Source organism: Brienomyrus brachyistius, unplaced genomic scaffold, assembly GCF_023856365.1.
Source record: "Brienomyrus brachyistius isolate T26 unplaced genomic scaffold, BBRACH_0.4 scaffold32, whole genome shotgun sequence".
NCBI classification, from domain to species: Eukaryota; Metazoa; Chordata; class Actinopteri; order Osteoglossiformes; family Mormyridae; genus Brienomyrus; species Brienomyrus brachyistius.
In genome coordinates this window covers 487,564-512,423 of record NW_026042307.1, presented here as the reverse complement: position 1 = coordinate 512,423, position 24,860 = coordinate 487,564, and the positions used below count along the sequence as shown (strand labels likewise).

At 41.8% G+C, this 24,860-nt stretch overlaps 1 protein-coding gene across 1 annotated transcript in view; it reads right to left on the bottom strand.

Moving 5' to 3' along the window:
* Positions 1-24,860, bottom strand: part of LOC125721103 (disintegrin and metalloproteinase domain-containing protein 33-like) — a 67,356-nt gene that overhangs the window by 33,565 nt on the left and 8,931 nt on the right. The window contains exon 3 of the mRNA XM_048997036.1: positions 4,076-4,152. Coding sequence (XP_048852993.1) covers positions 4,076-4,152 — 77 coding nt within the window. The remainder of the gene's footprint in view (positions 1-4,075; positions 4,153-24,860) is intronic.

Here is a 24,860-nt window from a genome sequence, read left to right as displayed (position 1 = left end):
CAGTTGCTGACCGATAGCACTACCTCCTGCGCCACCAGCTTCCCAGTAGCTAAAATCTTTACCCTGGAAGCCAAATTCCCAGTAATGATCCAATTCTGTGCTGGAAATTGAACAGCGGGATAGACGGGGGTGTTCACTTGCACTGTTTGCACGGCTATAAGCAGATCTGCAGGTTTTGACATCTTTGACACATTATGTAGCCCCATGGCTGCAGCGGTATGATTTGCCACAGCTGGGATACTGCTCTAAGAAATATAGGAGCAGGAAACCTATGCATCTCATAAGATGTTCATGATATAATGACAGAAGCATCTGTGAATATGCTCTCGAATCAATATCAAAACCCGTATATCACACTGCAATGTAAATTATCCTGACTCATAGAGCTTATATTTATAAAATATAAACCAGTATTGGTCACCTATTTAATCATAAAATAAATGCAAATAAATGCAAAATAAATGTCTTATGCAACAGGAACCAAATTGCTACTTAGTATTGCTCACTATGAAAACAAGGCAAAGGGCAAGACTAGTGCAGCTACTGAAACTATAGCTGTACTCAAAAACCAAATTAACAGGCTTCTTTCACAGTCACGCATGGCTGGCTTTATACTCTATTTATACTTTGAAAGGAAACAGGGTATTTTTTCTTCCTCTCAAAATCCATAATTAATGCAATTAAGCTTTGTAATTGTCTTGTTTCTTTAAATGTAAAATTGATTTTCTTTTTCCTCCTAAAATTAAATTTCTGGAAAATTAGTGGAGCCACCAAAAGAACTACCAGAAAAAAAATCAAAAAACTAAATGAAACCCAAAAACAAGTCTCCACCTGACGAGAGCCTCAAATCTAAAGAACCGGACGCTGACTTCTGAAGCATGACACGAAAGGGGGAATCGGAAGAGGTGCAGTGTACAAAGGAAGCAAAAACTTCCTTTTCGGTATTGAAGATGCCCTAAAGTCAGAGTCGGTGCTCTGACTGGCTTTGTGTAAATATATACAGATGTTTCGTATCAGGGTCTAGGTGCTCAGCCAAGGACCATGGGGGACAAAAACAATGTGTGTGTGAATACACTATCTACATCCAGTAGGAGGTACTGCTCTGGGACTCCCCCGACCCCAGGGTAACGTGTGGCACCCATCCTCCTTTTGGGCTTCACATCAGTCACCAGTATGTGTCTGTGAGCAAGATGAGATATGTGAAAAGAGGCATTCCAATGTAACTGTACTCATACTTGCACAAATGGCAAATAAAATATCATCATCAGGAAAGACTGCACAGGGAGATACACAGGAGAAAAGATCGTACCAGGGGCGGAATCTGGGGGGTGGGGGGGAGCAGCAACAACCCTGGGCCCTGCACTCCAATATTTGGCTTAAATAATAATGTAGTATATCTTAAATTTTAAAATCAATCAGGTGGCGTGATACTCCTCTCCCACTTGCTTTTGTTTAGCATATTGTTGATGTTCCGTTGTTTTTAATTATCTTTCTCTTTCGGCTCCAAAAAATATCTCCTATGGCCCACATGACAGGCTAGAGCCCCCAGAGAAGTTAGCCCACCCCTGGATTGTACCAAACAGGCTAATCCAATCAGCAATCAACAACAGCGTCAGCACAGGAAGGACACAAAAGGTGCTGAAACCCTCTATACAGGAGTGAACACACAGACACCAACAGCAACAAAACACCTACTATCACTCCTGCCGACTCAGCTGGGGTCCCCCTTAAGTTTTACTCCCATTTTTGCGATTTGTATACTGGTAGCATTCCCACATTCTCCCACCGAGGTCCTGCCACTGACGTTCAGAAACTACTTTCTTGGCAACTTTCAAAACATAGAACACAATAACAGAAAGATGTTCTCCATTTTAACATTATATGTTTTTGTTATGCCATTTCTGGGAGAAGATCTCTGATAGGTCCTGTGTAGTCTAAATTCCTTTTTTTTTTGCTCATTTTCAGTGGTGTCCTATCCATTTGTCAAGTGTCCAATCCACCAAGTTACCCCGATAAGTCAGTAACCCCGCTTCAAAGTACAGGTCACAGGTCTACTCTTTGCGAGAACTTGTAGATGCATGTCCATTTAATCTTCCCTTTTTAATCCCGACTGCTTGCTTTCCCTCTTGTGCTTCAACGTGTCCCCTGGCCCAGTGAGTGTGTGTGTCCCGATCCCCTTCTGAGTGTTTGTACCTGAAGCGATATCCCCGCGTCTGCATGAGTGCCTCCTTCTCCCTTCACTCCACAGCATAAACAGGATCCGCCCCTTAGATTAACTTAGATTCATGTATAATGTTTTGGCTACTTGTTTGCTCAGCATTTGGGTCCCTTGTTCCCCATCTGTCCCATGATAACTGTACAAAATTCCACATAAAAATTAAATGAATCATTTTTGACATTTATGAATAAATATACCCTCACATATACATATGCTGGTAACTTGAGAAGCATCTCGCTGCGTCCTATGGGAAGGCAAGGTTGGACATCCAACCCAACCCACATCCAAACCGGCCCACCTACACTATAGATTAATCTATCAACTATTTTACACACACACAGTGTGAAACAACATTTTGTAATGCCGTGCAGTATGTGTGCACGTGTTTGTGTCTGTTACGCAGGTGCTTTGGTTTTGTTGGATTTATAATTTTTTTTGTGGTTTTGCCGCTAGTGCCTCCCCATAACTGTGTATAAATCTGAGTAAAGTGTGTCAGGGCTGAATCTGAGGTCCTATTTTAAGAAGCTGACTTCTTTAAGGGGGTGTGGTTTACCACACTGCCACACTCTTGCTCATATTCAGTGTATTTCTTTAAAAATATTTTTAAATATTAATATTTTTGTACTGGAACCAGGTCTTTGCTCCTGGCTGACGGTGGACCAAACCTGTGTGCCTCTAGTGTTAGGCTAGTAGGAGAGCCCTGGGTGAAAGTACCAGGGTGGCGTAGCTGGTTATTGCGTTGGCTTACTCCACCTGTTTATGGCATTGTACCATCCACCACTGTAACAAAAGTACAAATTCAGTCAATAGATATACTTATATTTAGCCTTAAATGTGGAGAAAAGTTTTGGAAGTAACATTATCCAGTGTGTGTGTGTTTCCCCTACAACCATCTGGTGTTAATTTTCGCCACTGGATAATATATAATTTCATACTGTTTTACACGACCGTTGTTTTTGTTTGCACTGTCGCCTCACACCTCTGGCACCCGGGTTCGAGTCTCCACCATGGCTCCATGTGTGTGGAGTTTGCATGTTCTCCCCTTGTAATTTTGGGCTTTCCTCTGGGTACTCCAGTAATTGGAGATCCTAAGTTGTCTGTAGGTGTGAATGGTGTGTGTGTGTGTGTGTGTGTGTGTGTGTGTGTGTGTGTGTGTGCTTCTTAATGGGATGGCACCACATCCTGGGTTGTTTCCTGCTTTGTGCTCATAGCTTCCGGGCTCTGAAAAGCCATGACTTGGAGTAGGAAGAGCGAGTATAGAAAATGTATGGATGGATACAATGAGGTATCCAGTGACAGGTAAGAGGTAAGAGCAGTGACAGATTTTCCTATGCTGCAGGTAAAATGTCAGGCACTGAGACCCTATATGGTGAGTTACTATTTGTGATTTTTGTATCTATTTGTTATCATATCTGTTAGTACTGTAAATATTCGTGAACTACTGACGGAACTGCTGAAGGAACAAGTTTTGAACATAAGCGAAATAGTGATCACATGTTTGTTCATCAGTAATGAATTGTGACATATATTTTATCACTTAACTGCTGTATTTGTTCACGATTTGCAATTCAGTAGTGACTGAGTTGCTACTAAGTACTTGTTCACCCTCAAGTACAGTTTTACCAAAAAATATAACAATGGTTCCAGTTAAGTGGGAGACTGAGCATTGACTGCAATGTCAAATAAGCTACGGAAAACTTCAAAACATGTTTTTAATGTAGGATATATATCAGCCCTACCACCTTTCTTCACAGAACAGCTGTCCTGAAGCTGGAAGCCAGAAGCCTGAAGCCTTGATCACCATACGCTGTGTGCAGGGGTTTGCATGCGGACCTGAGGGGAGGGGGTGGCACTTACTCATTACGTTCAACCTGCAACAGCAGTTCTTTGCCCTGGGCCTCCAACAGTATCTCACCCCGGGCTGGGAAGCGGGTCTGTGGGAGGACAATGTGGAGACAAGGTGAGTGTGGTGTGGAAGTACTTGAGTGGCCTGCACAGAGCCCTGTCAACCTGACCTCACAAATGCTCTTCTGGATGAATGGGCAAAAGTTCCCAATGATACTCTAAAATCTTGTGGAAAGCCTTCCGAGAAGAGTGCCAGCTGTTATAGCTGTAGAGGGGGGGCAACTCCATATAGGTGCCTATGGATTTAGAATGGGATGTCATGAAGGTTCCTGCTGTACTGTATAAGTACCGGTGGATGTAATAGCCAGGTGTCCCAGTACGTTTGTCCATAAAGTGTATATATACACATATTGTATGTGTGTGTGCATGCACGAGAAAGAGAGAGAGAAAGAGAGAGAGAGAGATCCAAGTATACCTTACATTGTGGGGACCATTTTCCCAGTCTTCATAAGGACAACCTCGATTTTATTAAAAAATTGGTCACTGCAATTAAAAAAAAAAAAAAAAACTAAAAATGCCGAAAGACTTGTATTTGGTTTGGTTACTTATGGTTAAGGTTGGGCTGGGTTGGGGTTAAGGGTGTCGTGATTGGGATTAGGATTTTTCCCACAGAAATGAATGGAAGGGCACCATTTAAATGGGTACGTGTGTGTGTGTGTGCTTGTCACACAGGGCGTGTGACACCCTGCTTTTCTACAAGGACAACAACAGTGGGGTAACAGTAGCCTACAGGCCGGATGGAAACCTCTTCAACATGAGGAGGCTGCAAGCAATCACTAAGCTGTACAGGTTGAAGGTCCTCGAGCTACAGTATGCAGATGACTATGCTCTTGTGTCTCACACCCTACAGGACCTCAGGACTGTTCTTGATGCAGCAGTGAGGGCTGAACTGCTCTCTCGGCTCTCCCCATTGCTTTGAGGAAACAGTGGACTGCTTGTCACATGTTTAAACCCACACGCAGCTGCAAAGTGCGCAAAGTCCAATGCTGAAAATTGTGGCCCATTGTCAGTCACCAAAGTTTTGGGGATGCCATGCCTTGCAAACACTGATTTGAGATGAGTAATCGCAACAGAGGATTTTGCGGGAGACAGGCAAGCAATTTCAACATACCTGGAATAGCAATTGCCCTTTCAGTGTAAATAAATCCACTCCAAGCCTCTGCCATGACCTCTAAGGGTATACAGTAGGCAGAAGTGACTCTCTGTGATTGTCCCACTCCTTCAGACATATCCGGCAATTATGAACAACTTCATTCAGCTGATAGCTAAGGCCAGGCCACCACACAGACTGACGTGCCCGAGCCCTGCACTTGACCACACCTAAGTGTCCCTCATGGAGTTTAGATAGAACATCGTTGCGCAGTGCTGAGGGTATCACAAGCCTTGTGCCCTTAAGCAACAGTGTGTCATGTACTGTAAGGAAAGTACACTCAGGCCACTATGGTTTTAGTGGTCCAACACACCCAGAGCGATCGGGCCACCCCTCCGTGCACCATTTCATCACTTGTGCGCCAGCGCTATCCGCTCCAAGGTGTTTCTTCAGATTGTCTAAGTACAAGCTGCTTGCAGGCAGGTTGTCCAACAGCACGTCAACATAAATGCTTGCGATCGCCATTAGATACATGTCACCTTGGTGGGGCTTCGTCCGGACTGGAGCCCGTGAAAGTGCATCTGCATCCCATAAGTCCCTCACTGGAACATGCACAATAGAATATGTATACCTCATCAGTCGCATTCGGGAGCGCTGAATTCTGGGAGGTAGAGTATCCAAAGCTTGTGCTCCAAGGAGACTGAGAAGCGGTTTGTGGTCCGTCTCGATCATGAAGTGTATGCCAAGCAGATAATCTCTGAATCGCTCACATGCCCACGTTAGGTGTAATGCTTCTTTTTCTACCTGAGCATAGCGCTGCTCCATGGGGGAGAGGGAGCGTGATGCATGTGCCACAGGTTTCCATTCGTCAGCCCACTTCTGAGTGAGGGCCGCCCCCAACCCGAAGGATGAAGCGTCTGCTGACACTTTACTGTCCTTGTTGGGGTCGTACAGGGCCAACACCGGAGTTGAGGACAACTCTTCTTTTAAAAGCTGAAAGGCTTTAGCCTGGTCTGGTCCCCAAACCCAATGGTTCCGTTTGGACAACAAGTCTCTGAGCGGCTTGTCCTTCTCCACTAGATGGTGGTGGTGGCATATTCAGAATGGCCTCTGTTTTGACTGGATCGGAAAGAATTCCCTGGGCGGAAAGAATGTGACCGAGATAGTTCACCCTACTCTTGGACAGGTCACACTTTTGCACATTCAAGGTAATGCCAGCCTTTTGAATCTTCCTTAACACCGTGTGTAAGCGGGCATCATGTTCTTCTTCAGTCTTCCCCCAGACGAGCCCATCGTCCATGTGACACAGGACACCATGGAGTCCCTCTGCAACCTCTGTCACCATCCTGTTCTGGAAATGCTAGGAAGCTGAACTTATGCCAAACGGAAGACGGTTACAATAAAACCTCCCGAAGGGTCTAATAAATGTAGTATACTTTGCCGTCTCCTTTGTTAGGGGAATTTGCCACAACCCTGTATTGGCATTGAATTTACTGAAATCCTTAGCACTTGCTACGATAGGAAGTACGTATTTCTCTCTGCATACTGCTTCATTTAGTTTTATCAGATCAACACATAAACGAACACCACCATTCTTTTTAGACACTACCACTATTCCTGAGCACCAGTCAGTCGGCTCCTCTATTCTGCTGATGACGCCTATTCTCTCCATGCATTGAAGTTCCTCCCTGACTTTGCACATGAGGGGCGTCGGAATCCTCCGTGGCGTTTTTAAAGAAAAGGGCACTGCATCAGATCGAAGTTTGATAGCATAGGGCCGCCGTAGAATGCCTAAGCCGCTGCACAGCTTTGGGTACTTTCTCTTCCGGGTCTCCTTTTTAATGCTGTCAAGCCGAGCTACCAGATCTAAACTTGCAATAGCTGGCCTGCCCAGAAGAGCTGTGTGCAGGTTCCTTATCACATACACCTCCTCTGCTGATTCTGTCTGTCCTTTTCGCAGCAGAAGGTCAGTAACACCCCACACATCAAGGGCTTGCCGACCAGGTCCCAGGTGTCTCCCCGTCACTGGTTTCAGTGCCAGTTTTTGGGTGCGTGAATAAATGTCATTAAACACCCACTATGGAATAGCAGTCGCGTCTGCTCCAGTATCGATCTTAAATTTTTATTTTTGTGCACCAGAATATCCGCCATCCATGGGTCTTCTCCCATGGACACAGACTCCAGGAACACAATGTCATCCTCAGTTATCTCATGCACCGTTGTGGCTGAAGCACACACACGCTAAAAATGTTCCTTTTTACCACACAGGCGACAGTTCACCTCATTTGCCTAGCACTGCTGCCTAGGATGGGAAGGAAATTTGCTGCATTTGTGGCACCTGTTGCTGCCTATCGCAAACTTTGCTTTGGCCGGTTTGAAAGCTCATTTGACTGTTGATTTATCCTTTTTGTGCGCTGTGCCGCTCTTAATTATTCTGTCGACGGTGCTGGCTCCTTTTCGGTTGCATTTAAGTCACCACGCAGGCTGCTTTGTTGTTGTTTCACTTCTTCTTACCATGCTTGTAGCTTTTTCCAGCGGCAGTTCTCTGTCTAGCTGCATGTGTACTATTCTGTCCCAGATAAGCTCGTCGTGTAGAGTATCGTAGCGACAGTGTTCGGCGAGCGGGTACAGGGCCGTTATAAACTCAACAGTCTCGTTTTTCCCCTGCTTTTTCAAATTAAACCTGGCTCACTCGTAAATCACATTCCTTTTCACTATAAAGTGCGAGTCCAGTCCGTTGCGCACGGCATTATAGGTACCTCTCTGCACGTCCACGAGTGTCAGCCCTCTCAAGATGTCGTCTGGCTCGTCGCCCATGCAGTAGATGAGAGTGTCCACCTGGTTGTTTTCCAGGGAAACATGCAGGTTGCTTGCCAGGCGAAAAAGTTCAAATCGCCGTATCCATTTGGGCCAATCTTGGGGCTTAGCGAAGTCAAACGGCTCCGGTACTGAAGGTAGCTCTCGGTCCGGTATTCTATCTGGCACCAGGGGTTGTAAGCTCCTCCAGGACGAATGCACAATGGCACGGCTGCAAACTTTCAGCAAAGCGCACTATAGGTAACGTCTTGGACTAATGTCTAAACTGTTCTCCCTATACTGCACCCCGGTGTGAGTGAATCGTGGCTACTCACAATGCACTTCTGACACCTTGTTGTGTTGACTATTCTAATAAGCATGAGGGTAACACTGTAGTAGCATTCGGGGAACTTTATTTAATGCAACACCTTTTACATCGACCACATATGAGCCACTATCCTACTTCTGTCTTTTACCTTCCCAGCATCCCGCGCTCGGATTTACGTCTCGCCCTCAGGCTACACAACATAATATCCCACAAGGTCAGCAACCTTTTTAAAGCAAAAAGCCATTTTATCCTAAATGTCTGACCCAAGATTTACAAAGAGCCTCAACGGATAGAGAAGAGGGTTTGAGATACGATTTTTAATGCGATATTGGTACATATGCATTTAACACAAAAAAAAAACTTTAAATATTTACAAAAAATAAAGAAAAACTATTTCAGGGAGGGAAGGGGGTTCTCAGTTTTAAATCACTCGGATGCGTAACAGCACAAAGGTGACTGTTAAGAATGGCTGAGAGGCCAGAGGCTTCGGGAACCAGAGAAGGGCATGGAGTTCTAAAAGGTGCAAAAATGTATTATCCTCTCTCACAAAAGTGCACAAATACAACGTATTAACAACAACAAAAAAAATCACCTAAAACAGGCTAAAACAACTTCTCCCTTTAGCAATTAATCTAACAATTATCTTCCTCAATACAATACATCCCACATACACAGTTCTAAAATATACCATCCAAAACAATTTCATTGAGATTTATTCATAATACCAACAAGGACTAAAATATCAGTTTTATTGTAATGTGCAAAAATTACCTGCCCCCCCACTTGGTTTTACCCAACAAATTGTGAATACCCTTCCCCTCCCAAATCACACAATTGCAATGGTACAATCCATGGACAATCCTGGTTCGAATCCATATTTCAGCAATGCTACTTCAAAGTGGAAGGGAAATACCTAAATGTCACTCATAAGATATCTGCATCATCACCATCAGTATGCTAATGTTGGCCAATTAATATTAACATAACATGCGGTAACTTATAACAATATTGTCAGGATCCAATCCTTGACAGTGACTAATGTCACAATATTGTTAAGTTCTGTAGGGACAGTCCTTACCCTCACCCAAGTTTGTTTGGCTCTGCAGTTGTCTGCCCTTCATTCTCCATTTCACTACTTGTAACTGACCGAGCAGTGAAAAATGTCCTCACCACTCCGAAATCAGCCAGCTATAATATGTAAATTGGAGAAAATATGATAATTTTACAAAGATCTGGAAAGGCGTGGTGACAATTTACTACAAAAAATATATATGAAAGAATTAGAAATGCCAATAAACTTAATAAGCCTACATCCAATCTCAGACACTGAAGAAATCTCCGGAAAGAATACCATTTGACTGGAGACATACTCTCTTAGAGAATGACTTTGAGGAAGATGTAAATTATGCAGTTCAGACATTACAAAAGCGTGTGACAGACCACCTCATTCACATGTATAGCTAAAGGAATACCTAAATAAAAAATAATAATAGTAACCCATAAATAAATAATTTATATTTAAAAAAGTATTATCATAATATGTTAAGACATAAAAATGCGAATGTGTCTATCGTTCTGAGAAAAGCCGTAGCCTGCTATAGTATTTAAGACCAGATGTACTTCGGTGGTAACTCATTTCACATCGACAGTAACTGCAAATATTGTGGGTGTTGTTGATGGACCCATCTAACAGAGCTTTGAAGGTGAACCTGCCATTCAAAATACATTTTTCTTTGTTCATTATTCTCCCCACGCTGCCATCCGACACGCGTTAATGCTTAAGCTATTGCACATTGTGTCTGATCTTGATTTTTTGGAGTGATATCTCCGGCCAGATGGCAAGAGATCAAACAGTTCATGAGAGGCATGTGAAGAGTCTCACAATGCAGTGAGCTTTCTTCTTACATCTGTTCTTAAAAACGTTCTCAGTGGAGCGGAAAGAGACCTCTTGACCCTCTCAGCCATTCGCATCGTCTTCCTGTCTGACATACTGCAGTTTCCGTACCAAGATGACATACAGCTCATCAGGTGAAACTAGTTAGTCATTGGCAGCAGAGCTGCTCATGAAGAGTAGCTATCATTGTCAGTCGGCACATGGAGGTACATTCAGCTTCCAGGAAACAAACCAAAAATTATAAACCATTTAAAAATGTTACAGATAAGTACACTGGTAATTATTTTATATATTATTTTATATATTTCTGTCATTCTTGTTTAGTGGAATGAAGTTTGTTGATTTGCTTTTTTACCATTAATATTAATCATGCAACATAATTTGACATCATTTCTATGTATACAGCATAAGAACATAAATCCTTTAAACTGATTAAATGTACTTCAGTCTGAAAAAATGTGTAGTGCTGTTGTCTGTTTGGCACAGATGTAGTTGATGGTGGGGGCAGGGGGTCTATAGTGTCATGGCCAAAAGTTTTGGGAATGATACAAATGTTAATTTTCACCAAATCTGCTGCCTGTTTTTATTATGGCAATTTGCATTTACTCCAGAATGTTAGGAAGAGTGTTCAGATGAATTGCAATTAATTTCAAAGTCCTTCTTTGCCATGAAAATCAACTTAATCCCAAAAAACCTATTTCCACCGCATTTCAGCCCTGTGTCATGCCAGCAGTAAAGCATCCTGGGGTTGCTTCTCAGCCAAGGGAGTGGACAATTTTGCCTAAGAAAACAGCCATGAACAAAGAATGGCACCAAAACATCTTCCGAGAGCAACTTCTCCCAACCATCCAAGAGCAGTTTGGTAACAAACAAAGCCTTTTACAGCATGATGGAGCTCCGTGCCATAAGGCAGAAGTGATAACTAAGTGAATGGGGAACAAAACATCGACATTTTGTGTCCATGGCCAGGAAACTCCCCAGACCTTAATCCCATTGAGAACTTGTGGTCAGTCCTCAAGAGGCGGGTGGACAAACAACAACCCACAAATTCTGACAAACTCCAAGCATTGATTATGCAGGAATGGGCTGCCATCAGTCAGGATTTGGCCCAGAAGTTGATTGACAGCATGTCAGGGTGAATTGCAGAGGTCTTGAAAATGAAGGGCCAACACTGCAAATACTGACTATTTACATAAACGTAATTTGTCAATAAAAGCCTTTGACACTTACGAAATGCTTGTAATTATACTTCAGCATATCACAGAAACATCTGACAAAAAGATCTACAAACAAATACTGAAGCAGCAAACTTTGTGACAACCAATATTTGTGTCATTCTCAAAACATTTGGCCACGAATGTAGATATGTGGTAGAAGCCAGCAGATGTCAGTGTGTCAGGAGAGGGCAGCTGTTATTATTATAGCAGTGGTAGTTGTGTGCAGCTTATCTCGGGCCATCCTGGATCTTCTGTACAACCGACTACTCTGCCTGGATCACCTGCCTTTTGTACTGGAAACCACTTGTATGGTATTTGCTGTTAAATACTGATTATAGCTCTCAGTGCATTGTGAAGTATCCCTACTATGAGTTATACTGCATACTGAGTATACTATATTGACCTTTTGCCTGATTACCTGACTTTGTTTCTTTGAATCACGTTTCAGTTCTCGGTTCCCTCAATTTCGTTTTCAGTCAGTTTTGCCCATTTACTTTGATTTCTGGATTCTTAGTAAAAGTAATCCATCGCTACAACAAAAAGGTGAAAACACACTCTTGTTAGCAGTAACTTTACTGATGCCTGCATGACTTCTGCTGACTTCTGCTTCTGCATGACTAGTGCAATATCCTGTGGAATATTTTGAATGCTGTTACTTCTCTTCGAGCAGCTAGCCTTGAGCTCGCAGAACAGATTATATTACGTGTTGCTCGAATCGTTGGCTTGACTTGACCTGGTTGCATGGTTTTTAAATTTTGTCTATTCAGAGCAGCCTGTCTTCAACACATTAACACATTAACCACATGACTTTTCAATATAAATATAGAGAAAAAAATTAAGCAAAAAATCAGTCCTTTCATAATCTATAAAAACTGAGCCCAAATCTAGTTTGGCTGAACCGATTGGTTACCAAGGAGAGAATCACTTATATGTGCTGGGTAACAGTGATAATTTAGGAGAAGTTTTACTGCAGATACACTGCTTCTAGGAAGAGAGTCTAGCATATGTCACTGAAGCTAAAATTAAATATCTCTTCCTGTGGCGCTGGAAGTGAAAAGACGTAGCATTTAAACTCTGCAAGAGAACTGACAAAACGAGAGCATTGCTCTAGAGTTTCCGATCAGGGCCCCTTACACACATTTCATGGGAAAACATTTTTTGTTGCGCTTTCGTATCCATTTTTAATCTTTCTTGGTAATTCAATACCAATAGATCTAAAACTTCTTTAGTTACTTAGCAGATGCTGTCACCCAAAGTGACATAGTGTTCGGAAAGCATGGTCAGCCAGTCCCTGCAGCTTTTTGGGTTTAAGGGCCCAAAGGGATTTGAATCGGCAACCTTCCGAACTCAGCTGCAGAACTGCATACTGCCCCTTTCAGGTGGGAAGGAGTAACCTCAGATGGGACATGGACCCACAATCTGAAAGCATACCTTCTGAATACTTGGTTCAGCTATATAAATCCAGACGACTGCCCAAATCATTTTCTTTGATGGGAGTGCCTCTTCCCCATTTCCATTCCACTTGCATAAATTTTCTACTTGTTCCTTACCTTTGTTCCAGGATTACTTGGAAAAATTGATTCATTTCTTAGGGTGCAGTGAACCTAGAGATACACCAGATCAAAAACTGGAAAAATGCTCCAATAACCAATCACCAAAATGCTTTAATCTGTACTATAAAGACATTCAAACCACGTATCCATCCTCCTAAATCCGGCATACAGACCCATGTAGAAACGGAACAAAACCAGTGCTGCAGAGGGTGAGAATCTGGCCTCAACGTGCTGTATCTGCACTACAAGGCTGCTTCAAATGCACAGATTGGACCATCTTCAGGGAAGCTGCCACCCATGGCAGTTCAGTACACCTGGCCTCAGTGACTGGCTACATCACGGCAAGCCCTGGTTCTCTGCAGACATGCACACCCTGGTACAAATCAGAGATGATGCCTACAGGTCCAGAGACAGGTTTGCACCAATCAGCCATAACATTAAAATCACTGACAGGTGAAGTGGATAACATTGATTGGTTGATTTCATTCCAGTGCCACCTGTCAAGGGTGCCATTATATATAAGTCAACAGTCAGTTCTTGAAGTTAATATGTTAGAAACAGGAAAAATGTGCAAGCATAAGGATCTGGGCTACATTACCCAAAAGCTCCCATTACAACTTACATAGTGGGAACTATTCAGTTGCATGGTTCCATTTATGTCAGTTGCTACCGTTGTTATCAACTATGGTTTTGGGAGCGACTTTTGGCAGACGGGCCAAATTGTGATGACTAGCCAGCTGGATCAGAACATCTCCAAAAGCGTCTTCCCAGTATGCAGTGGTCAGTACCTACTAAAATTAGTCCACGGAAGGCCAACTGGTGAACTGGCAACAGGGTCACGGATGACTAAGGCTCATCAATGTGCATGGGGAGCAAAAGCTAGCCGTTCTGAATAAAAGGTTAATGCTGGCTATGATAGAAAGGTGTCAGAACACACAGTGCATCTCGGCTTGCTTGTATGGGGCTGCATAGCCGCAGACCAGTCAAGGTGCCCATGCTGACCCCTGTCCATCACCACAAGCACCGGTATTGGGCAGGTGAGTCTCACAACTGGACCATGGAGCAATGGAAGAATGTAGCCTGGCCTGATGAGTCACATTTTCTGTTACATCATGCGGATGGCTGGGCGACGTCTGCATTTTTTACCTGGGGAAGTGATGGCACCTGGATGCACTATGGGACAAAGACAACGAGAAAGAAACTCCAAAAATAACACATCAAAGTTCTGACAAGTTTGTGAAGCTCTGGGATGCCTCTGCTGCCAAGATCCAGTATGTGGAGATCCACTCATATAACAAGCTCTAGGTTTCCAAAGCACTGCAAGTTTCCTGATGCACATACAGTAAACTATTCTATAACATTACAGCAATGTTATAAAAGTGGCATTTGAACGAATGTTGCATTTTTATAGCACTTACTGTATGAAAGTACTGTACGTTTGTTACCTGGAATATCTGCATGTTGATAAGAATTGGCTGTTTATTACTGTGCAGCTTGATGTACTTTGTATGCACATGACAGTTTTTCAGCATTGCCTTCTGGTAAAATCAATAGCTGCTTGCCTTCTTAGGTGATAAGGAAACAATCTGACTTACACTGGACCATTCAATAGTTGTCAGTTTGATATCCAATATAACCAAGCCACATATGAAACTCAAAACAGGAGATGATGAGGTAAGATTTGTTAGGTTTAACCTTCTGGAAGAACGCTGGAATGTGTTTTTGGATTTACAGTAGAATCTAAGAACATATATTTGCGGAGGGCCCCAGACAGGTTGAGACAATAAAACAAAGTTTTTCACTTATCTCAGATCCAAGAGTGTTTATTTTCTCATTTTCTTTTTTCAAACCTCTATTGTTTTATCTATTATACACTGAAATCACTATGGAACCAACAAGAGCCAACGAGAGCCTTGTGTCATTGAGATCTGAGGTCATCTGAATAGCTTCATCTGTATCTCTGTACCAAGGCCATATTCCAGCCAGCTATGTGCATATTTCCCGCTTTGGTTCACCTGTCACAGCATAAAAAACACTCACATTCCGCTTTAATTACTTGATATTCAGTAAATACTGGAATAAATTATTCTTAATTTCTGGTGACAACATAAACTTAAGGCACAAATGAAGAACTTACTGTTTGTTTTATTTACCTTTCACCTGGACAACAACAGTCACTAAAAAACCCAAAAGAAAAGCAGCACCTGGTAACACTTTACTTAAGGCCACGTTTTTAGTCATTTATTAACACATTCATAACAAGTAATAATGCATTCATGAAGCATTATACATAAACATGGCTGTAAATATTTATCGAAAGGCATAACATTATAATCATGTGTATTATGTATATGTATATGTGTATATGCATTATGAATGCTTTATGAAGCTCTCATTTATAATGCACTATAGATACCGCTACAATGCATTACATTGGTCGATATAAGCATTAAGGATGCTTTTTACTGAATTATAATGCATTATGAATGTGTATGAAATTTACTAAAAACACGGCCTTGCATAAAGTGTTACCCAGCATCTTTCAAAGAGGTCTTTGTTTATGGAGTTGACAATAGATTCACGTTACTTGGTTGGCTATATTTATCTGTAGGTTATACACAGGCATACATGTACAGTACCACTCAATAGTTTGGACACGCCAAGCTGCCTAAAAAGGAGAGTAATACTGTGTCGCATCACATGACCTGGCCATCTGACCTAAACACAGTAGAAATGGCTTTGAAGGAGTTTGACCAGATAATGAAGGAAAAGCTGCAAAGGAGAGCTCAGCAAATTTGGGACATCCTTCAGAACAGCTGGAAAAGCATCCCAGGAGGCCACCGCAGGAAAGTGGTGTAGAGGAGAAAGTATGGTCAGCCAGTCACTGTAATAATTCGGGTTAGACACCTTGCTCACAGGCCCAATACTGGCATCACTCTGCTAACCCAAGGATTTGATCCGGCAACCATCTGAGTCCCAGTCCACAGAGCTGCCCTCTCCTCAACAAATTTTTTTTTTTTTAATACTTTTTTGGTCAGTGGATAATTCCTTATGCTATTTTATAGTTTTGATGTCTTTATATACCCTGTGGTGTGATGGTGCCCGCCTAGGGCTGGTTCCTGCCTGCGCCCATTGTTCCCGGGATAGGCTCTGGGTGAGGAACTCCTGCAGCATGCCACCCCTCCATCTAGGTAAATGGTAAATGGACTGCATTTATATAGCGCTTTTCTACTTCTACGAGTACTTAAAGCACTTTACATTCACCCATGCATTCATACAGTACACCAGTGGTGGAAGCTGCCATGCAAGGCGCCAACCTGCTCACCGGGAGCAATTTGGGGTTCAGTGTCTTGCTCAAGGACACTTTTATGGGGTCAGGAGGAACCAGGGCTCGAACCTGGAACCCTCCAGTTGCTGAACGATAGCACTACCACCTGTGCCACCATCTTCACCATCTCTTTAAGTTTAAGTTAAGGTACATAGAAATACAGGGAGGTCATACTTCAGAGTGGAGACTGAATCACAAGGAAGGACTTTCAAGCCCTGCGAAGAGACATAGATATAAGAATGCTCGACACGGTCATATCAGCAGCATCTGCCTGGAGTCAGAGATCCCTGTGTTTACTACCAACCAGGCCATGTTCCGCCTCCCCTGAATACTGAGCATATATAGTAGCTGGTTTACTAATTAGGATGCATATAGTCGTAGTGTTACTAATTAGGATGCATATACTCGTAGGGTTGCTAGTTAGGATGTGTAATTTACAGGGTTACACATCCTGTGTGATGTACTGGGCTTGATCCATGGAACTATAGGCATTCCTTACTGTAGCTGTCGACTGGGGGGGGGGGGGTTTGATGTTTCTGGAGTCCCACTGAAAATGTCTCTTTGGGGCCTCTTGCCCCCCATCAGAGGTTTCAAAAACTAAATAAATAACTAGCAAGTAGCAGCTAGCTCGCCGAATCTCACACCATGCTGCTCAAGCACCTCCCAAATAAATAATAACATGTTTCCTTAATATTTCATGTAGTGACTGTTTGGTAGGAAACCCTGCTGCTGGACGCCTGTTGTGCTGACTTTTGCCTCGGTCATGGTTTATTACTTCATTTCCATGTGGGCACACATTACTACATAGCCTGCTTCTTGCCTAATGCAAGAATAACAATAATGACTCTTTATTTATACTTTCCCCATTGGGAAACTCTCCTTTTGCCTACCCCATCTTGCCCTCCATTACACACAACATTTGCAAAGAAGGGCAGCCATCCTGAGCTGCACACATGGAGCTGAGGATTAAGGGCTTTGCTCAAGGGCCAACAGCTATTCAACAGCTATATGTACTGTAGTTATTTATCCAAGGCTGAATAGCCTGCTGAGCGATACACTGGCCCATTAAGCCGTACACATCCGCATCTGCTGGTATGAACCGAGATTTCATTTAATTTTCGTTTAATTTCATTTCGAGGTTGGAACAGAGTGGTCCCGTATTTTACAGAAACGTCCGATATTGAAAAATAAAATGCTGTGTCCCATTCTGAACCAGTATGGGATGAGGTTTGCCCCATATCCGCCAAATTTTATCGTGCCAAATCCATTGTTTTAACTCTGGTGACCAAACAGAAACCATCTATACCCAACTATTACAAACTACCTAGATCAGTATGAAATCACTACAGCACCTGTTTGACACTCCTTCACACAAATCTGCAATCAGTCTGTACACCTATAAATCAAGGTGTATATTATGGTTGGATAATGCATGCAAGAAGGTTTTTCCCTCGTTCCAGTGCAAGAGAAGATATTGAATGTGATGTGGATGAAGCCATGTGGCCCCATCGTCAAGACAGAAGTGACTGAGTATCAATAGCCTATGTAGAAAGATAACAAATGGCACTGGCATGAAAGCTATGTAATAGGCTACAATGACAAGAAATGCTGCACTGATTCGCACTTAGTGCTATATTTTGTATTTTGTTGTCCATTGTGTGATGATTGATTAGAAGAGCTCATACACTTGTTTGCAAGTTGTGTTGTTTGAAGGCAAAATTTGCTTTTGTTTCGTATATTACATGTTTTGGCAGCCTTTAGGAGCAAACAAAATGTGTCACTTTGACCATGAGTGCCACTGTTTGGGTCTGTATGTTAACTGTTAAAAATGTGGAGTATGAGTTGACTGCTGCATGAAAGCAATCAAGAAAAACTGTAAAATGTTGTGCAACTGCCAAACCAGAAGGAAGGAAGAATATTCACTCTGCCTCATCACCATGTGTCAGGGCTGGGTCAGGACAGAGCACTTTGTCTACATCACAGGAAGTGCACTCCCTTGCTGGAAATGAAGGAAGAATCCCCTGTGTGACCCATCTGTACCTTCATGTTGAAATTCAACTAACCTATGGCACCTGCACTCTCATCAGGTACATATTCTATGTTCTTTGGCTTCTTCTCATGCTTAGAATCATGTGTAAACAGATTTGAGTCATTGTGTTTAAATGATGACTACTGTGTGCTGGCAGTACTTAACTTTTGCAACCTGTGTTTTCCATGTTGCATCAAAGTTCACCACGGTGCTAAATGTGTTTTGATGAATGACAATGTGTTTAGAGTTTTGAAAAAAAGGGTGACTCAGATCTGCAAACCATGTCTAACTAGGTGAGCATGGTTTAAAGTTTTGCCAAAGGAGTGACCAATTCAATAAATGAGTTTTGGCAATAGGCAGTTTTGTTCCAGGAATGAGATTTAGTGTTGTAGCAATTCAGAAAAACTGTAACAAAATGTGGTTTTGAGCAGAAAATTAACTATTTGGCAAATTGTGTGATGTTTGTGTGCTGCTATGTTTAGAGTTTAGAAAAAGTGTTTTAAGTATAGGTGAACGATTGTTAGTGGTTGTGAAAAATTATGATATGTTGTCAGCTATTTGCTTTGCACAAGCAAAACTGCAAAGGAAGCAACTCTGCATAGAAGTCTGTGGTTTTCTGAAATAATCTACAACCATACAGCTTGTCTTTCTCCTAAGATGTAATCTCTTTCCTAGAAGAAATTGTGCAATACACTGATGAGGAAAAAGCAAAAGGAAACCTCTGTACACTCCTGACGAAAAGAATGGGCCAAACCCATTTTACTTGTATCGGTTGATCCCCTTACTTTATAGGTGGCCCTTCTTTCTCTCTCATCTATAGGAGGGTTGCGGTTGTATTGTGCAATCGCCTTGCGCTGCCATCTCGGTGCAATGTCAGTCATAGTAATGGAGTACTCCGAGTATGTGAATGCAAGCAAGTCAAGTAAGTCTTTATTCTCACACCAGGGGGGTATTCCACAAAGCAGGATTAAGGGAAAATCTGACTTATTTCGACAAGTCTGGCTCATTTAAGTGGGAATTCCATTCCATCAACGCGTCTTAAATTAATCCCTGCTGAGGTAACTTAGGCGAGTGAACAAGTCTGCTCCAGACCAGGTTAACTGTCTGGCTTAGTTAAGCATTGTCTCAAAGAATGTTTGACATGTGGGAACAGAATCCCTAAAGATTGTTCCGTCGAATGAAATTCTGTGATCTTACTACTAATGTCATGTAATAAATATAACAAAGCCTATAAAAAAAATGACGTCTTAGCATTCTAATTAATTCCAAAATAATTCAAGTAAAAGCGTACCCATATTAGAAAGGTCAAACATGAAATGCAATGACTGAAACTGAAAAAAATGGTTAAAATGATATGAACAGGAAGATATGTTTATATTTTGTTTAGCCACTCTGTACTTTGAAAGTTTATTAGTAAAATAGCAAAGACAAGATATGCTTATTTGTGCAGAACATTTCACACAGATGCAATTGAAAGTATTTTACGGAGATCAAATAATATAGAATAGCACTATACAGTAAGAATGACACGTGAACTCAACCAAGAAGGTTCCCTGTTGGCTATGGGGCTCGAACCAGGAACTTTCATGGTACAAGGCAAAAACCACTATACAACCTTGCCACTGTACTAGGTACTTGTAACATTTACGTAACTTACACATTTAGTATGTCTGCAATTCATTGCCAGGCCGACTCCCTGGCTGTATTCATGGCCACAGTATTGCCTTTTTTAGCGATTATATCTTTGTATTTTTCATACAGGTTCATCAGGAGCGTTTGTTCTGTGGTGGAAAAAAACACCGCTCTCGTTTTACACGTTTCCTGACTCATTTTATCAATCGATCATTCATCCATTCATCTGGGCTTCTTAAATATCTCAGGTGTGCGCACTAAGTGAGACTATACAAGTCTGTCTGGCATGAGTCTGGATCTCTTTAGCTACTTTCATGGAATACCCCCCAGTGACATTCAGTACACCATTTGTGAAATAATGTTATATAAAAGCAACATATATAAAAGCAAATGACGTGAAGAGAAAATGGATATTATTGGATTTAGCCTGCTGTCACTTATAAGAATATTAGATTCTTATAACAATATAAGAATATTGTTAAGGTGCTGGTACTGTTTCTGATGGCAGGATGAACAGTGGTACAGCAGCAGGGCATACAGGAAAGATGACACAGGCAGAAGGGCGAGCAGACCGGAGAAACGCCACAGGTAGTGGAGATTTTTCAGGCAGCAGGGCAGGCAGGATATCTTGAAAATGTTGGGTCTCCAGGCAGCACATCCCAGGGGAAGTGCAGTTAGCCAAAGTAGGGGAGACTAGAGGCCGTGCGAGCAGTTAGGTGAGTGCAGTATGTAAGCTCCAGCAGATATGGCTATAGCAGCATAAGTAGGAGGGAGAGGCAAGTGGGAATGCAGGCATGGGGAGTCCCTGGACGTCAGTACTTCAATTCTACGAGGGAGTGTGAAGCTAGAGTGACAGCACTGACAGTTCAGTTTATCCAAAGCCAATGGCACCGATCCCCACCCAGCTCTACACCTCACACTATAGGTCTAACTGGGAGTGAGCAGCTAGCTAGAGCTAGAACTAGAGTCCCCATAGGCTAGACTAAACAAGTGTGTTTTTAGTTGAATATTGCGAATTAGCCTGAATCCTGCACATCCGCTGGAAGACCATTACACAGCTGAGCAGCTCTATAAGAGAATGCTCTGCAGCCAGTTAATTTATTAGCATTATTTTTTCTGTAGGAAAGACAGCTGATAAACAACAAGTTTTTCCCCAGGAACTTTCAAATGAAATGAAGATTGGCAGAAGATTTTAGTCACATGCATAACGTTTGTGTTCCAGGCAGTTCCGGTGCGTTATCTGCTATTTCTCCCGAAAAGCACATAAAGCAGTGACAACTAGCTTTCAGTTAATTTACCTAGTAAAATGTTTATATAATAATAAATCATTTATTGTTAGTTACTGCAAAGTTGTGCTGCTTTTTTGTTTAATCGTCTACTCTGTGAAGAAGGCATTCAAGTAGGAATTGCATTGCACTCTGTAAATGACCATAACAACTTTGAATCCTTGGAATAAATGTATTTGATCTTTTTCCTGGCAAATATATTTTTACACTGGGCCACTATACACAATAGTTCTTTTTTACTGCTAACAGTTTGTATCAGAAGTTGGTTATTGTAAAAGAAGTAATGTGCATGCAGGTGATATTTCTATAGATTTATCTACAGCCTTCTGGCAGTGCTGCCATTGCAGTCAGGTCTCGCACAATACGAGGAGTAGAAGTTGTGCAACTTGGCTGCAGTCACTTTATACTCCACCCCTGCAGTCGCTGGCAGATCTCACTCCACATCACGTCAGCTGCAGACAAACCTAAGTCCAAGTCAAATGCATCCACTAACTACATGCTGGGAATTAAACACTAGGAATGGAATGCAAGGATAATTAAACAGAACCGGGGGTAATCCATGAAAGTACATAAGAAAGCCAGTCTTTCCCAAAAAGTGACTCAAACTAGCGCCATCTCAAAACTTAGCCTGAAGTCAATCCACTAACGCAGTTCAGCTATAACTAATCAAGACTCAAACAAGACAGACTTGAATAGTTTCACATAGTGTGCACACCCGAGATATTTAAGAAGCCCAAATAAATGGGTGAACGATAGATCGATCAAGGAAAGAGTGTAAAATGTGGCCATAAATACAGCCAGGGAGTTGGTTTGGCAAAGAATTGCAGACATACTAAATATGTAAGTTACGTAAATGTTACAAGTGCCTAGTACAGTGGCACAGTGGTTTATGCTGTTGTCATGAAAGTTCCTGGTTCGATCTCCATAGCCAATGGGGAACCTTCTGGGTTGAGTTCACATGTCATTCTTACTATGTAATGCTATTTTGTATCATTTGATCTCCGTAAAATACTTCCAGTTGCATCCGATCCGTGTGTAACGTTCTGCACAAATAATTGCATCTTGTCTTTGCTTCTCACTAATAAACTTTCAAAGTTGACTGTGATTAAACAAAATATAAAAATATCTTCCTGTTCATATTATTTCAACAGATTTTTTTTTATTTCAGTCATTGCATTTCATGTTTGACCCTTATAATATGGGTATGCTTTTATTTTAATTATTTTGGAATTAATTGGAATGCTGAGACATGATTTTTATAGGCTTTATTATATTTATTACATGAGTACATTACATTAGTAGTGAGATCGTGGAATTTCGTCTGACGGAATCTTTTGAGATCCTGTTCCCACATGTCATACCTTCTTTGAGACAATGCTTAACTAAGCGAGACAGTTAACCTGGGCTGGAGCAGACTTGTTCACTCGCGTAAGTTACAGTACCATGGTGCTTAAGTGGGGATTCATTTAAGACACGTTGATGGAACGGAATTTCCACTTAAATGAGCCAGACTTGTCAAAATAAATCAAGCCTGCTTCATAGAATACCCCCCTAGAATGGAACAGAACACAAGTACGGAAAACCTAAGGACAAGAAAACTAATATAGAAAATAAACAAGAAACAAAAAGAAGAGAAAGAATAAATACAAATAAACAGATGAGGCTGACCTGAGACCAGCCTCAAACCCATGACTAAGGGATTACCATTCTCAAACCCATGACTAAGGGATTACCATTCTCAAACCCATGACTAAGGATTTACCATTCTCAAACCCATGACTAAGGATTTACCATTCTCAAACCCATGACAAGGATTTACCATTCTCAAACCCATGACTAAGGGATTACCATTCTCAAACCCATGACTAAGGGATTACCATTCTCAAACCCATGACTAAGGGATTACCATTCTCAAACCCATGACTAAGGGATTACCATTCTCAAACCCATGATAAGGATTTACCATTCTCAAACCCATGACTAAGGGATTACCATTCTCAAACCCATGACTAAGGGATTACCATTCTCAAACCCATGACTAAGGGATTACCATTCTCAAACCCATGACTAAGGGATTACCATTCTCAAACCCATGATAAGGATTTACCATTCTCAAACCCATGACTAAGGGATTACCATTCTCATACTCATGACTAAGGGATTACCATCCTCAAAGCCACAAGGCTCAACCTGGTCTGGGGAAGGGGAAGAGCACACTAGGGCTGAAAGAACAGAGACAGGGAGGAGAACAGGATGGCCAGTAACACCTGTTGACCAAACGACAGGAGACACAATGCGCAGGATCAGATGGGCGCTGGTCCTGACATTTATTTTACCATTAAAATGTAATAAAGTCATCCCTCCTAAGAACTGGTGGGATTTGTGAGTTTAACATTGAAGAATTCTGTGTTAAACTAGTCAGATTCAAACAGGAATTTAGGATTGTTTTTGTTGTCTTCTGTCAATCTAGAGACCTAGCAGCCATTAGTGCTTGTCTATACTTAGAGGCTCTTTTCCAGGCAGATCTGAAAACGTCTAGTATAGTTGGGTGTCATTTGCACTCCAGCTTGCTTGAAGCCTGTTTAAGTTCATGCGTATGATCAGAGTACCAGGGGGCAGGTTTCTTATGCATTACTTTCGTAAGTGGAGCTACAAGATCTAGAGTGCTGTGAAACAATTTCTCAGATGTTCACAGTTACCTGTTCAAGTTCATTTTCACTTCATGTGTAAGTTTGAAGGATTGTGAACGTTGGTCAAGAAACATTGTTGTAGATAATGAGGTTACGGAATGTTTTGTACTAAACTTCAGAGTTGGGTCCGAAGGGAGGCTATATTGTATTTCAAAACTTAACTAGTAATGAACTGAAAGTAGAGGATTCTGAGTTCCACTGGGACCCAATGGGTAAGAATTAAATCCAGGTTATGGTTGCTGGCATGAGTAGGCCCGACTACATTCTGACACACACTACCAGAGTTAAGAATAGCAGCAAATGTTGTTGTTAAAAGATTACTGTCATTCTCCATGTCAATATTAAAATCATCAACAATCACGACTTTGACAGCAGTGACTACCAGGTTTGTTAAGAAATCTGCAAACTCCTTTGGAGAATTACTGTAGGGACCAGGCGGTCTATACACAAAACCAGTGGTGATTGAAGGTGAAGAACTACAAAAATTTGTTGATTTACAGCTTTTCGGTTGAGAGTGTTAGATTCACAGTTACAGCTTTTCTCAATTGTTTTAAAGCATTTCTCAAATGACAATTGACATTTGGAAAACTACAAGTGCAATCCCCCCACCATAATGTATTTCTACACAGCGGAATATCATTTCTCATTGTTTCACATAAATTTCCAAATGCTTTAGTACACATATGCAAATGGTTTTGTCATTATTTGGCACATTTTTCAGTTGTTTTAATCTTGTTGATCAAGATAGATTATAAGAACATAAGAAATTTATAAATGAGGGGAGGCTATTCGGCTCATCAAGCTCGTTTGAGGAGAACTTAACTAATAGTTCACAGTTGTTAAACTACAGAAGCTCTGTTTTAAAGGAACCTATTTTCCCATTGTAATAATTTT